This window comes from Drosophila sulfurigaster, chromosome 3 (genome assembly GCF_023558435.1).
Source record: "Drosophila sulfurigaster albostrigata strain 15112-1811.04 chromosome 3, ASM2355843v2, whole genome shotgun sequence".
In the NCBI taxonomy this organism is placed as follows: Eukaryota; Metazoa; Arthropoda; class Insecta; order Diptera; family Drosophilidae; genus Drosophila; species Drosophila sulfurigaster.
Genome location: NC_084883.1, coordinates 48,569,339 through 48,585,642, shown reverse-complemented (window position 1 = coordinate 48,585,642; position 16,304 = coordinate 48,569,339). Strand labels below are relative to the sequence as shown.

The following is a 16,304-nucleotide window of genomic DNA, read 5'->3' as shown; positions in this document are numbered from 1 at the left end:
TTGTTGTTGTTGTCGCTGTTGTTGCTGTGGGTTTCTTTTCGCTGTCGCTTGTTTAATTTCGCGCGCATGCCAAAAAATAAGCAAGAAAAACAGCAGCAGCAAATATGTGGAAGACACGTCTTCTCGCTCTGAGGCTGAGCTTCAACTTTTGAGTGGCCAGTTCAAGCGAAAAGAGCGCGCGACGTTCTCAAGAAAGCGCGCCAATTTTTTTTTGTTTTTATACCCGCTACCCATAGGGTAGAAGGGTATTATTACTTTGTGCTGGAAGGAAATGTATGTAACAGGTAGATGTAGGCATCTCCTACCCTTTAAAGTATATATATTCTTGATCAGCGTCAACAGCCGAGACGATCTAGCCATGTCTGTCTGTCTGTCTCTCTGTCTGTCTGTCCGTCTGTCCGTATGAAATACTGGATCTCAGAGACTATAAGAGATAAAGTTCTAATTTATTTTCGACAGCATTTGTTATGTTTGCACGCAGATCAAGTTTATTTCAAATTTTTGCCACGCCCACTTCCGCCCCCGTAAATCAAAAAAATATGAGTAACTTTAAAGCTAGAGCTGCGAGTTTTGGTATATACAATAACAACTATAAATATACAATTTGGTATATTTTTAGTATTTTTGGTATATTTTGAAAAAATAACGCAATATTTTGCTTTTATTCAAAATGGGTAGTGGGTATCTCACAGTCGAGCACACTCGAATATATTTTTCTTCATTTTTTTTTTATGGGGACTTGGAGACTTGAAGCCTAGCGATAAGATTTCATTCGGTTTCCATTTTCATTGCCGACTGACTGACCATGGCGAGACATTAACTGGAGCCTTAGTTCTGCGTTGTGCAGTTGCCAACTGGCTTAATTCGATTTGCGATTCCAATTCCGATTGCCAATTGCTTGAAAGAAATTCCCTTCATTCTTTGCATTCCAATGATAACGTAACATAAATATTATACTCGTATGTCATTGCATGTTGCAACCAATATTCATAATACTCAATGCATGTAAATGAATTGCGAATATTTTTTGATGACATATTCGTATTATTTGCATTGCATTTCCTACATGACTCTCATTTTAGTTTAGCTTTCAACATTTCATGTTGGTTCTTTTGGAATTTTTTGTTTATGCATAAATTACATTTTCGAAATCCATACAATATTTTGACATATTGTTTTGTTGTTCGTTTTTAATGCTGTTATGTTTATGGATTCATAGAACTTGCCTCATTTGAATACATATATCGTATAGTATGTGTAAGCTATAAAATATAAATCTCATTCACAAGCGTTATTTAGATGACAGCATTATTAGTTCATCACTTCATTCATTTCCTATTCATTCATTCATTTCATTGATCAGATTGGCCAAAAGTGTTGCCAACATTTTGAATGTGGTTTGACTTCCTGTACATCTAAAGCACAGCTCTGATTTACAATCTTTTTGTTTTACATACTAATGCTTCCCTTTCATATAAATATTTAAGCAAATTGTACTACATTCCATTTTGAAATTTATATATCAAACCCTATTAGTTAAATCAAGTTTTTTTTATTTCTTTGCTAACAATTGTATTGCCCATTTTATCTTTTTATCCAAATTTAAAAACGTTTAAGCTAAGAAAAATTCTTTATTTGAATATAATTCAGGATAGTTAAATGACATTAACTGAAGATCTTAAAAAATCTTCAACCCATAAGGCGAAGGTAAAGGTATTATAACTTTGTGACTCCACTAAATGTATCTGACAGCTGGAGGAATCTCCGACGCCATAAAGTATATTGCCATGTCCGTCTGTCTGTCTGTCCGTCCGCCCGTATGAACACCTAGATCTCAGATACTATAAGAGATAGATTGAAAATATGTTTTCGGCAGCAATTATTATGTTTATATGCAAATCAAGTTTGTTTCAAATTTTTTCCACGCCCACTTCCGCCCATTCAAATTCACAAAAATCGAAGAACAAGCGTAAATATAAACCTTGTGGATTTTGTAACATATGTACAATAATAACTATAGTTTTAATGATTCCTGAAAAATTGGTTTGCTATCAAATAAAAATTGTAGGAGTTATTGAAGAAATATTTTGTATGGGAAAATTCGCTCCTTACTTAAATTTGGTATATTTTATGAACAATATCGCGATGTTTTGCTTTTATTCAAAATGGTTATCCGGTATCTCATAGTCGAGTACACCCTGTAGCTTTCTTACTTGTTTTCTTATATATTTTATAACTGTTTGTTAATCTCTGTTTTGACGCTGTAGATTTTATTTTAAATTCAGTGATTTTCAAATTTTGCGCATAAACTTCAAATTCGTTGTTGTTCGTCAATAGTATACAAAATTCTTTTGGTATAAATTGGGTAACAATTTGACTAGAAATTCATCCCATTCGTATATCATATTCCTCTGTTGAATTGTGAATAGAATACTTTGCAAAGTACCAAAAATTTTGTATTTGAATTTATTTGTTATCTTATATTTTGTATCTTATTAAGGAATTCAATGCCTGACCAGAGGGGTCAAAAGTAACAGCAAAGCCTTTTCAATTGATAAAATTTCAATAAACTGTTTTGCACAGATTTCCAGCCATATTAATATCATTCGCTTTTACTTCTCTTTGTTGCAGGTAAAATGTATGCAGTAATTGGACGACGTCATGGCAAAATTCTATCGGGTGACCTGACGCAGGGCAGCGGCAACTTTGCCGTGACCTGTCTGCTGCCGGTCATTGAATCGTTCAACTTTGCGCAGGAGATGCGCAAACAGACATCTGGCCTCGCCTGTCCCCAGCTAATGTTCAGCCATTGGGAGGTAAGTCTGCAATCAACGCAGCTGTTGTTGATGTTGTTGTTGCTGGTTGCTGGTTGCTGCTGTTGTTGTTGGTGGTGATTTTGGCGCAAGTGCGCCACGCAATCAAAGTTAAACTTATCCCTCTTTGAGAGTTGGCCATATGCCATATGTGTGTGCTTTGCTTGCTTCTCCATCTGCGGTCTGTGTTTGGTCAGCTAAAATCTCAGCTTACCTTTGGTTAACTGCTGCTACCTTCTGCTGAAGTCTTATAAGCTAAAACCACAGCAGCAGCAGCAGCCAGAGCCATAGCAACAGCAACGATAGCGACAACAGTTGCTCTGAAAGTTATATGGTCCATTTGAGGCTGCAGCTGTGGCAGCAAGCTCTCTTGGCCTGGCCTGAAATTCAAGTATGTATCGAAGGCGGGCGGCGGCCTTTCCCCTGACCTTGTCGCACTTCAATCCGATTTGTATTTGTAGCATTGCTAATAGTTGATCTCGATCCCCAACTGTGTATGAGCGGATGAGCCAAGCAGCAGCAGCGGATAGACTGATGATTAATAAAGACGCTGCTCTCTCAGGTGTACCACACAAAAGTGTCGCAAGCGAAAAGGTTTTTAACTTTAGTTGAAAGCGAATCGAGTTGTTTCTGGTTCTGAATATTATATCATCTCGCTTTTATTATTATGTGCGAACAAGTTTACACACTTCTTGGAAAAAGTTGCCAAGAAAAACCGCAAGCCAAAGAATGTTTTGCGTTACACTCTCGAGTTGAGGGCATTATAATTATGTCACGAACTGTGTTAATTATTCTATATATAGCTATGTTTATTTTTATCTCTGAAACCCCATAAAGTGCTTAGATTCTTGTGACAACTTTCTAACGCATTTTCATTTGTAAGCTAATTAAAGAAGAGTCGTGGTATGAAAAGGTATTCATGACCTTAAGTGCTACCTTTTCATTGTGAATTATTGTTGAAGAAGAGAGATTGCATAGGATTTTATTAAAAGTATTTCAAGTTTTACTTTGATGTCATACAAATTAAAGTATTTCTTTGTTGTAATACATTAAATTATAATAATATTGTAAGGGTTTCATAGTCTAGCCTTAAAGATTGATTACTCAATTTCAATGGAGCTTGACAATCTATACTTGTGGTAAATAGATATACCAATTGTAGCCATAAGTATATATTTTCGAATTTTTAATATCATACTTTTTGATTTTAATGTTTTTAAATATTGTGTAAGAAAAAATGCATTTCAAAATGGGAGAAATTTCTCCGTTTGTAAAAACTAACATTCACGAATAATTTTTATACTTTATATGTATATTTTTTTTTTTAGTACTGAATTTATGATAGGATCTTGATCAAATATGAATAATATGAAAATTACGTAAAAGTCAAGCTTTAAAGATTGATTTCTCAATTTTATTTCGCAAACGGAACCTTCGGTATATTTTTTGTATTTATTATGGTATATATATATACCAAACGTAGCCTTCGGTATATATTATTTTGTTATATTAATTTGATATATTTTATAGATATACTATTTAATATCGATTACACTCGACTGTACCGTTCTTACTTGTTTAGTTCTATAGATAATAAATTTTTCATAGTCTAGCTCTAAGGAATGAATCTTTAAGCTCAATTCTCTTGTTTTAAATGATAATGATCATTATGATGATAATGATTATGATGATAATGATCATTAACTATTCGAAAATGGCGATACATTTGCTCTCTTTGTGTCCGATATAATTCATTCAGTTAAATTTGCTGCTGATCGAAAGCGAAATGTTGCTTCACTTGTCGGGTGAGCGAAGAGTGTCAAGTGTGTGTGCTAGTATTAGTATACGGCTATGTATGTGTGTATCTTCACATGTGTTTATGTGTGTGTGTATGTTGTATATCGCCCAACCAATCGATAACAACAAGTTTTTGTATAATGACTTCCGGTGATTTTCTATTTCTCAGCTGAAGTTTTGCCGGCATCGCAGTCTAGAGTTGTTGTTGTTGTCTTTTTGCTGCTTCGTATAATTTCATACGCATTTCCAGCGTCCGTCTCAAAGGGGAGCAGCAGCCAAAGGAGAAGGTGAAGGGAGCGGGAGGGGAAGGGGCGAAGTTTGTAACTTTCCGTGTGTGTTTTTCCTGTAGAAAACTAAACGGAAACTAGTTTTGTTGAGCGGTTGGTTCTCTGAAATAAGTGCATTATTCGAGCCAATGAAATCCAACTGCGTGCGTTTTAGCAATTAGAATTCGACAACAGCCAAGACAGCAACAACAACAACAACCATAACAACAGCAATCAACAGCAACAACAATCATCGACTTTGTGATGTGTGTCACCTGGCGATGAAATGCTGCTGACATTTCTGTTGTTCTGTTGTTGTTCTTGTTGTTAGCCATTCAACAATTAAACAGTTATTTGTGTGCGCAACGCCTGCGCCTATTGCCACGCCCACTCAACCAGCCCCCAGCAAATGCGTGAGCGTTGTCGCTTCCACAATTGTTTCCACTCTCTGTGTGTTGCTCGACTGTTTCCACTGACCACAGTGACGTGGGCGCAGTTGTCACGTGCCCATAATAACAACGAATGTGATGGCCTCAAGTGCCAAGACAGAGTGAGAGAGCATAGAGAAAGAAAGAGAGAGAGAGAGCGCGTGCTTTTGACTGGTATTTGAATTTGTTGCCGCATCATCATGGCCTACAATGTGTTCGTTAAGTTGCAACTGCAACTGCAACTGAGCTTTTGATGGAGTTTCTACCGCTTGCCTCCTTGCGACGACGAAGTCACCGAGGTGACCTTTTCGCCCCGAGCATCCGCGCATCCACAGAACCGCAACAGCAACAGCACAGCACAGCAGCAACTGCAACAACAGCAGCAACAACAGCAGCAGCAACAACAACAATAACAATAGCAGCAGCAGAAACTAATTTTCAGTTTTCATACTCGTCTCTGTATATTTTTCACTTCACGTAACGCATTAAAGTCGCATACACACACACACACAAACACTCACACATACACTCTGTGGTATGGCCAGCATAAATACTTGGTTGTTGTTGTTGCTGCTGTGGCTGTTGTTTCTGTTATTGCTACTGTTGCCGTTGTTGTTGTTGCTACCGTCTTGCGCGCTTTTGTTATTATTTGTGTTGCTGCATACCCTGCACATTGATAAGCTCTGTGCGGTATATTGTCTGCGGTGTCGTGAGAACTCCAACAAGTGTTGTTCCTACTCTTGTTATCGCTATTAGCTTTAGCTTTGGCATCGCTAAATCTTATGCTCGTTTACACTTTTAGTTTTTATTAAGTGTAAGGAAGAATATCGAATCTTTAAGACAGCTTCTTTTATTCTATTAATTCAAAACTACAGCATTTTCTTTACTTAGATCATTCTATTTGATTCAAATTTAGCTGAGTTAATACACAATTCGATTTCATACTTTACACTTCTTTTGCTTGGCATTTGATTATCCCTAATACTTACATACATTGTTGAATCTTAATAGTTGTCGTCTAAGGGACATCATCTAAAAATATTTTAAATATATTTTAATATTCTATGTATAATTACAAGATATCAGCACTCAGTTAATAGAACTGAAACCCGAGTCAGACTTCACTTATGCACATAGTTATTCAGTTTCAATTTATAAAAGCACAAATGTAAAGAATATTTTCGATTGAAAACTTGACTTTACTTAGCTTCAAACGACTTAATCAAGGACATCAACGCAAAAAAAATATAACACATGTTAAAATCAAGAATAAAATCTTCAGTCATGATTATAACATATGTTGTCAAAGTTTAACCATAAAGGTAAATAATTGAATCAAGATAAACATTCTGCTAAGACATCGAAATCTTCATATTTTCAACCGAAAATTCTTAAAAGTTCTGAAAATTAAAATTGTAATCTAATTTTTTTTTCATTTTAATATTAGTTTATTCAATATTCATTTATCATCATTAAGTATCATAAAAGTAACAACTTGGAATACCTCAACCAAACCCATCTTAAATATAATATATGTGTTTTTTAACATTAATTTTTTTCAATCCACTTTTATAATGATTAATATTTTTCATTTTAATATTAGCCCATACAAATTATATTTAATTCACATCCCTTAGCTTTGAATATATTTTCATATTTTTATTATTTCTGTTTATTTTTATTATTTCTCTTTTATAATGCTTTATGTTTGTCATTTTAATATAAGCCTTCCATCTCATAAAGGTAGCAGATTTTAATCTTAGTTTCATTAAGCTTCGAATATTTCTAACAAATCCATCTAATTTTAATATTTTTACTATTTTTTTTAAATCTAGTTTTATAATACTTTATTGTTGTCATTTTTATTAAATTTTATAAAAGTAGCAGGTTATAATATTCTCTACTTTTAGCTTGCAAAAGTAAAATTAAGGCTTAATATTAATATTAGTCTGTTCAAATTTATTGAGTTTATTTTATTGTAATATTTTTATAAATTCAGTTCTCTAAGTCGTAATGTTTAATGTCATCTTAATATTATTTTAGTTCAATTTTAGTTTATAAAATTTCATAAAAGTAGTACTCAAATGTCGAGCACACACAATAGCGTCACATTTGCTCGAAATCTAATTACCGATAGCACCTTTGCAGGCTCTGTGTGTCAACTGCACATGTCACATGCGCACATGTTGTCAGCCTTCATGGTGGAGGTAACACTGTAGCAGCAGTAGCAGACTTCAGTCGCTTGACAGTCGCTGGCCGAAGTCCCAAATCCTCATTTTGAGACTCACTCGCCCCAAATGCTGCAGCGGCTTTGGCTACTGGTCTTACCTACTTAACTGTAGCGCGTGGTGCTCAAAAGGAGTGGGGGAAGGCGAGAGAGTAGGGGAGGAGGAGGAGGAGGTAGAGGTGGGGGAGGAGGGCCTTTCATTTGTTGTGGTTGCTGCTGTTGCTGTAGTTGCTTTTGTTGTTGTACTTGTTTGGAGTGTTTATCATTAACGCGTCGCATATTATTGTTATTATTATTGTTGTTGTTGTTGTTGGTGTCGTGCTTTGCATATGCGGACATAACTCGAAAACTACTTGAAGAGCAGCGTATACAATAAAACAGAGCAGAGCAGAGCAGAAAGAGCGAAGGAGATAGAAAGAGAGCAAGCGAAGGCGTTGATGAGGGCAGAGAGAGGGGGGAGGGGAGAACAGCAGACGAAGACAAATAACAAATAATCTGATAACTCGTTTTGTACCTGAAGACAGAGCAGAGCAGAGCGAAAAAGAGAGGGAGAGGGAGAGATCCCCAGCACCAGCAAAGGGAAAGTCTCCAATGGAAGACGAAGAAGAAGCAGAAGCAGAGGCTGATTCTTGAGACTTGGACTGAGACTGCGACTGAGGTTGAGGTTGAGGTTGAGGCCGTGGCAGTGCCCTAAAGTCTGCGCTGCATAGCCAGCTATGTGAATGTGTGTGTGTGTTGGTGTATGCAACAGGCTGGCAAGTGCTTATCCAAGTGGCTGTGGCAATCCTTTAGCCAGTTGCAGATGTTGTTGTTGCTGTTGCGCTTAAGTGGAACGTGGTTTGCATTGTGCGCGCTGTCAAAATGACGCTCGTCGAGGTTCGAGGCTCGACTTTGCAGCAGCAACAACAACTGCGCATGCGCAACGTGTGTGTGTCTGTGTGTGTGTGAGTGTGTTGCTGTTGTGGTTATGGCAGACTCTTGTAGTCTTTGGCTAGTGGCACCGTCATCGACTGCGGCTCTGTTGCTGTTTCTGTTGCTGCCCCTTCTACTTCTACTTCTGTCAGTGTCTCTGCTGCCTCTGCCTCTTGTCTCTGCTGCCTCAGGCTGTGGCTCTGTTTCTGGCGCGCGATAATAATCTCGACTGCGGGGCCGCGCGTTCTGCTTTTTTTTTCACTCTTCACTGTTTTTGTTGTTGTTGGTCGCTGTCTCAGCCACAGCTGCGCGTCAGGCGTATTTCGGTAGCTGCTGCGTAAATTACCTGCATGCGGACGTACGGCTGGACAGGTAAACACACTCCACACACACTCTACTCTCCACACACTACAAACACAACACACACACACATGCACACTCACACTTCGTTTCGAGAGACAATCGACTCACGCGTCTGCGTGTTTATTAGAGGCCCCTCATGAGAGGCCGTGACAAATACGCGAGACTCAACCTGAGCACTTTTCGAAATACTATAAAATACAATACAATACGCATGATCTACTTTTACTACTACGCACACGCATTGAACCGAGAGTATTAGCTCCTAGTAACCGCTTATCTACGACAATAATGCAGCTCAATATATATTCAATTGGTTTACAAACGCATTTTTGACTAGTTGTCTTTCAATAAAAAACCTTTTCTTATTGGTATTTTCTATTTTATAGCATATAATTTAAAAAGACCTAATTAATCTGTATTAGTTAAAAGAAAAGTATGCAACGTTACGTTTAAAGTCATATTTCATGCATTATGAATATACTAAATACTGTAGATAGTATTTTTGTATACCAAAAATTTATGCATTTCTTTATTTTACATACAATTAATAAAGTATGCAACGTTTGAACATTCTTAGTGAATTTTCACCCATTATGAATATACTAAATACTATAGATAGTATTTTTGTAATATACCAAAAATGTATGCAATTATTTATTTTGCATACCATTAATAGAATGGAAAAGTATGCAGTTTCAACATTTGTAGAGAATTTTCACCCATTATGTATATACTAAATACTTAAGATAGTATTTTAATATACCAAAAATATATGCATTTAATAATTTTACATATAATGAAGAAAGTTTTGGCCACTATAGTCTTGGATTATGCTTGAAATTTTATTTTTAAAAAATTCCCAAATTCTCACTTTTTTCCTCGTTTCATATTTATTTAAATATATTGAAAATCTTTTAGCCGGCACACAGAACTCAAACTCTTTTTAGGCTGCAGCTTGATGTGCTGGTGTGGATAACAACCGTCGAGTGTTTTTATAGGCTACCTTTAGCTTTGGCTTAAATGACAACACTGTGAGAAAAACTATAGTAGAAAGTATGTCAATATCAGTGAATATCAGATATTTAGCGGGAGACGATGGCCTTAGTTGCTAGCACTCTCTTCTTTTAGTTATTATATTATTTTGTATAATAATTAACATGTAAATAAATCATAATAGATATTTAGCAAAGACTCAGTTCTTAATATTATTGTACAGAACCTAAAAAGTTATTCTAAAACACAAAACTATCTTTTGAATGAATGAGTTATGCCAATTTAAGCCATTAACTTGAATGGGAATGGGAACAAATTTATGGTGTAGTAAAAAATGATTGATGTTTACTGCAAATATCTTTAGTTGAATAGTAAGCCTTCGTAAATCACTTTATAGCTTAGTACATCATAAGAAGTTTACTTACCATAACCTTTCATTTGTCAGAATAAATCAAAATCATAATCACCATAAATGGTGAACAATTTTGGATTTATATTTTACCTATTTTTACAGATTTTCAATATTTTGAATGAGTATTGTTAATCTCCGCAAATATCTACTCTCGATCAGTATAGTTAAGATTGAGTCTGGGAACAACATTTAAGTTTTTTTTTGTATTTGTATACCCCTGTTTTCTGCAAGTGTACGACAGCGATTGCTGCTCATTTGTCTGGACCGGCTCAGACGCAAGCTTTGCGCACTTCTGGAGCACTTCAGCTGCCAAAAGGTCCCCAAGGGAGTGAAGATGCGGTTGCTGCTGCTGTGGCATTGTTGTTCCACTGTTGTTGACGAACCGTTGTGCGTAGGGAAAGCAGCGTCCCTCCACAGCTTGATGATCAGCTCAAGCATCTTTTACTGCTCTTGTTGTAGACATGTGCAAAAGGATCTCACTATGTGTGTGTGTGTGTGTGTGTGTGTGGATTGTTGGACGGGATTGCCCTGCCCTGCTCTGCCCTGTGCTCTTTCTTGGCCGCGTGTCGTTGTCGTGATCATGCTGGCTACTGCAGCGTCCCCTTTTGTGCCTTCCCTCGCTCGCTCCTTGCTCCAACTGGTCCACTCCTTGCTCTGCTGGCGTTGTTAGTGGTTGTTAAACAAGCGAAACGTTGTGCCCGATAATGATCTACATGGGGAACTGAGCCGCAGTTTAGCGTAGTGCGAACAGATGGTGCAAAAAACAAAACTGCACAACAACTTACACACAAAACCGAAAAAAAAAGAACAGAAATAAATAAAGTTTCACCACAGCACGAACTGAAACTGAAAATCCTGAAGCAAAGCAAAGTTCCTTGGCATTGAGGAGACGTTATTTTTTTTCTTCTTTTTTTTTTGGACTGGGATTCCACAGAACCGCATCGAATTGAACAGCACGTCTGACACCCGCCCGCTGTGCGACTCAAGTGCGTGTCCTTCCAACCAAACAAAACACAACAATCGAACACTAGAATTGGAGTCGGAGTTGCTGTTGTGTTGAGGAGAAAATGAAGACAACGTGTAGTAGCGACGTTGGCAATCATCAATCACAGAAGAAAGGAGCAAAAACTTCACGCCATTCACTAAAATTCTGCGTATCCTGGCGTGCCTTATCACGCAATGAATGCCGAGGCTCTGTCCTCCTAGTCCTAGTCAGTCCTGGACTATACATGAAAGTCATTAAAGATGCGCGCAGCCATTTGAATGTCGAGCCGAAACCTAAAAGGAACGACCCTCTTGAGTTTAACAATGAAGATGAAGATGTGAAAATGCACGCTTTCCCTGATTGCCTGCTTACGCACGTAGACACCGAGACACCCAGACAGACTCATAAAACATCACGTAAATCCAATCACGCTGGCAGGACGAGGCAGGGACAGAGACAGAGGTCTCTCTGAGGTGCAGGCGCAGGCGCATAGACCAAACGACGCCGTTCTATTCATTCGCTATTGTCCTTTCTCAAGTGGCCCGACCCGCCCCCGTTGTGTCTAAATGATTTCCTGGAAAGCCCAAAAACCTTAACACTGATCTGTCTCTCGCTCTTCTCTTCGCTCCCTTTTTGCAGGTGATTGATATTGATCCCTTTTGGCTGCCCACAACCGAGGAGGAACTGATGCATTTCGGCGAGAAGGCCGACTCCGCAAACAGGGCCAAGGTCTACATGGACAGTGTGCGACGTCGCAAGGGACTCTTCGTGGACGAACAGGTGGTGGAGCATGCCGAGAAGCAGCGCACGCTCTCCAAGAACAAGTAAACTGAACAATTGGTGAGTGTTTTAAAAAATAAAATATATCTCTGTCTTTTATTTATAATAGCAGTAGTTAGGTTGTGATGTAAAAACAAGCCTTTCATTTGGCCTCCTGTTCCGTCTTTTTGGATAGACTATCCCGATGTCTGTCCGTTGAGACAGTTTCGCTTATTAGTCCGCTGTCGTTCTCCTCCACATTTGGCACAGCCAACGAGTTTCGGCCCAACACAATGTGAATGCAACTAAAGAAGGATCGAGTGAGGATTAAGTTAGTCTCTTTTCGCCGTTTAAGCCAACTCTCAGTACTTACAGCACTAACAAAAAGACTGCCATTTGGGTGCCAATGGTCAGTAGATAGATGCCACCGCCGTGACTAGTTTCGAGCGTGGCGACATAGATTTGAGAGTAGCAAACGCCGCTGATGAAGGGCACCGCATTGTCACAGACCGAGAGCAAGGCAAAGACCTTGCCACGCTCTGATTGGGGCACAATCTTCGACGTCATCGAACGTATCATGGGACCAACAATAGGACCCAAACTGCAGACCGCGCCACCCACATAGAACAGCGTTGGCCCCATGGCAAAGTAGTAGAACAGTCGGGCAAGCGCATGTGCCCAGGTGCCAATAAAGATGATGGTCTATGCAGTAGAATAGAGTTAGGAAAAACAAGGGATGCTAGATAGGGAGTACTTACTGTGTCGCGCCAGCCGAGGAGCTTGTTCATCACGGGCACAGCCAGCAGCATCATGACGACAAAGGCCGTTGACTTAAACGTCTTGAAGGTACTGTAGGAACTGACCTGCCAGCCGAACTTACCGAACGTGTAAAGATACATGTAGCTGCCCTCATCGCGTTGGAACGTGTAGAGTGCCATACTGATGAGCAGGATATACAAGAAGCTGCGTCTGTGGCCCATGCGTGGTTTGAACAACACTCCAAACGAATCTTTGATGTGCTGCTTGTCGAAGAAATCTGCCCAGAAGCCACAGCAACCCAACTCCCTCAACGAGCGTTGATTAGGAGTCGTTTGCCACTAGATAGAAAGATTAAAAGGGTTTTGAAGATAATCCCGGTGACATATCTAGCGAAAGTTGTCCTCACCTTCAGGGCAAACAACGTGTAGACAATCGCCAGGAACAATAAAGTTGCGTTGACCGCAAACATATCCGCATAGGACTGATTGAAGACATTGTAGAACAGATAGGAGCCCAAGGCTACGCCTGTGGGCATGGCACTCAGATAAACCACATCCAATATGGTCACCCTAATTGTGCGATTATTCAGCGTTGTGATGTCCGATATGTACGCAAAGCAGCTTGCAAATATGGCCACATCGGCGCCCGTCAACGCCGATGGCAGCGTGGCTGTATAGATGACATTCTCCACCGGCCATGATTTCATCTTGGCATTCACTACTACCATCGCGGAGTAGATGAACTTACCCACCAGCCCCATGAGCAGCGGCAGCTTGCGACCGCGTCTATCCGAAAAGGAGCCCAAAAAGAGAGCTAGGAATATGGGAAAGATGTGCGCGGCAATGTTCTCCCACTGGTGGAACCAGGCCGTTGTCTCCAGCACCTTCTTCTTGTACTCCTCGTTCTCTGCATTATTGATGTTGTCACAGATCTCGGCGGAGAAATTTCTGTTTACCAGGCACGCCTTCTGCACAAAGAAGTTCTGCTCAACCACCGAAGTGATCATGAAGGCGAACATGTACAGAAACATCGTGGGCTCCACTGAGGTGGCTGTAACGGCGTCCCACAGCCATTCGCAGAAGCTGCGTCGTTGCCTTTCAATGGCAATGATATTGCTGCTGGCAGCACTGCTGCCAATGCTTGCGCGCCGGGCATTTTGCGTGCCCTCCTGAAAGTATGCAAAGATTTTGTGTCAGTTTTTGGAAGTTGTGAGAGCGCAAGACTGCATGCGACCCAATCGACGACAGAGCAGTAGGGCATGCAAACGAAGAGAGAGCGGGAGCGACACCAAAGCACAGCTTACCAGGCCAGCGAATCAGGCGCAGTGTTGTTGTTCTGTTCGCCCTGATATTAAAAACAAAACGAGAGAGTGACAAACAAGAGAGAGGAAGCGCGAGAGGGCTTTGCAGAAGGTAAAAGCTTTTATAGCAGGGCAAGCAAGCAAAGCTCGCAAGCACGTTGCGCCGTCGAGAACAATTTGCCGTCAGCATTTGTTGCCGTTGTCTATTCTCAGTTTCGTCATTCGATGCTAATCATTCATCTTTATTATTATTATGAAGAATTCGATTATATTTAAAGCATGGTGTATGTTTTGTTATTATGAAAACATTAGTGCGATAAGCATTTCCAATAGCAGTACGAGGCGCTTGTATAAATACAAACAAATTTTGAATGTGAGTGTGTGCACGCGTGTGTATGAATGAGAATTAAATTTCTTTATTTCGTGCATAAGTCAAGCTTGAATTCCGAATTTCCAATCTACATATGAATTTATTTATTGATAAAAAATAGCAAATGCTGCATACCATACGGCCTCTCTATACAGATGTTGTGCTACGTTTTGTAGTTGTGGTTATAGTTGTACTTGTACTTGTTGTTGTTTCTTGTTGATGTTGAGGTAGATGATGTTGTTGTTGTTGTTGCTGCAGCTGCTGCTCAACTCGCAGTCATACGCAGTACTTTCGCGCAAGCCGATACCGATGACAAAAATAACTGCAAACACTGTGAACACTTTTCCATGACGCTTGAGATTCAGTTGATTTCGATGATTCGTGCTCATTCACTTTTAAACATGTGGTCAGCCACACACTCACAATTCACATTTTCTATTCACTACAATTTAGTGACACTTCTTTAGTTATAACAAACGCAAACAATAACAAACAAAAGAAAAAAGGAAAAAAAAAAGCGAAAAAAAAAACAAGTCTGCCGCTTAAAAGCACTCACCTCGGTTACGCTCATTTCGCTTGTGCGCTTTGCGGCGTCGCTGCGTTCGCTCTGTTTGCACTCGCTTTGGTGCTCTCGGTCTCTCTCCCTCTCTCGTAATCTAATTCAATAGACAGATGGGTTTTGCGGAAGTTCAGCGGGTCACGTTGTTTTTGGACGCGTCGAAGCTTTTGCCGCTCTCAGCAGTTTAAAAGCTTTTATTTTACGTTACAATTTGAATTTCTCTCGTTTTTTGTGTGGTTGCAGATTTTAGTTCCCTTTTTCGCTGTGTGGAAGGTTTATCTTTTTAGTCGGGATGGTTTATTGTTTAGGCAAGTCAACTTTTTTGTGAGTCTCTAATTGCTGTGCAGTAATATGAGTTTATGGGGCTCGTGTTAAGTTTTTTATAACCAATTTTCCTTATCAAGAGTTAAGGTATTTAGCGTTAGCGTTAACGCTTAGCCAAGTGTTATCCGCTAGGTCAAGTCAGCGTCTCGTCGCCGATAAGAAGCGAACTTCAGCCAATTGGGCAGACAAAAGAAGTTAAAAGTTTGGTAAACGAAAATAGTAATCGTATATTTATGACACGATAACTGTTGCTTGGCATCGGACAGTGATTTTAATGCGGCTACAATTATACTCCTAATCATTTGGCAGTTAGTTAAAGGGTTATAAATAATTTGGCATTGCTTGCATTTTGCAATCTTTATTACTCGAGTTTTCCCCAAGTTATATAAGATGGTATCAAGTGATGATTTGTTTACACGCTTCTTCAATTATCACGATTATATCAATTAATCGACATTCAGATAGCAAGCAAAGGCACTCTATCTATCTGTTAACTCATCGGACTGTCTCGAATTACGTATCAAAGGCAATAATTGTTAATATTCCATTTTCTACGACTTTCCGTCGACTGCACCAACAAACCTTATTGTGTTTTTTCAGAAAATAGCGACACTCACTGATTCACAAATTAATTTAAATTCCTTTAAAAAAATATATATATTAAAAAAATGCACTTTTTCGTGATGAACGCCAGTTGGAATCGTTAGCACTTCGCGCGATATTACCAACCCCCCAAAGCGCGATCTCGGATGTATTGAATTTATACTCGACTCCCGTCCACGAACCGCGCTGTTTAATCGTGCTCATGCAACTGGCGTCTGCCGGTGATAGCTCATTGTTCTTATACCATTCTTATCAGGTATATTGACTCTGCTTTATTAACTGAGTGCGATATCAACAGAGACGCTTTGGTGTTTATACACAAAAGTTGTAGAACTTCTTATAGAGTCGGACTCATTTGATTACTTCATTTTCTTGATACCCATCATAAATTGCAACTTATCTTTGTCTCTTATTTAGCAAATTTTGCATTTTCT

General features: G+C 39.2%; 2 protein-coding genes across 5 annotated transcripts in view; one reads left to right on the top strand and one right to left on the bottom strand.

Moving 5' to 3' along the window:
- LOC133845185 (elongation factor-like GTPase 1) overlaps nucleotides 1-16,304 on the top strand; it is an 88,798-nt gene that overhangs the window by 72,316 nt on the left and 178 nt on the right. Inside the window, exons 5-6 of the mRNA XM_062279563.1 lie at nucleotides 2,632-2,816; nucleotides 11,836-12,036. Coding sequence (XP_062135547.1) covers nucleotides 2,632-2,816; nucleotides 11,836-12,024 — 374 coding nt within the window. The 3' untranslated portion in view covers nucleotides 12,025-12,036. The remainder of the gene's footprint in view (nucleotides 1-2,631; nucleotides 2,817-11,835; nucleotides 12,037-16,304) is intronic.
- LOC133845189 (probable peptidoglycan muropeptide transporter SLC46) lies at nucleotides 12,042-16,082 on the bottom strand. 4 transcript variants are annotated; one of them, XM_062279569.1, is made up of 6 exons: nucleotides 15,850-16,082; nucleotides 14,941-15,222; nucleotides 13,121-13,882; nucleotides 12,714-13,052; nucleotides 12,329-12,657; nucleotides 12,042-12,260 (listed from the first exon to the last, which is right to left on the bottom strand). In XM_062279569.1, exons 2-6 carry the CDS (start codon nucleotides 14,953-14,955, stop codon nucleotides 12,119-12,121), a joined length of 1,587 nt encoding a protein of 528 aa, XP_062135553.1. In that variant the 5' UTR covers nucleotides 14,956-15,222; nucleotides 15,850-16,082; the 3' UTR covers nucleotides 12,042-12,118. The 4 variants fall into 4 exon arrangements, with proteins under 4 accessions (XP_062135553.1, XP_062135551.1, XP_062135555.1 ...); XM_062279567.1 differs by having other exon boundaries at nucleotides 14,941-15,205; XM_062279571.1 differs by lacking the exon at nucleotides 15,850-16,082 and adding an exon at nucleotides 14,520-14,826 and having other exon boundaries at nucleotides 14,941-15,405.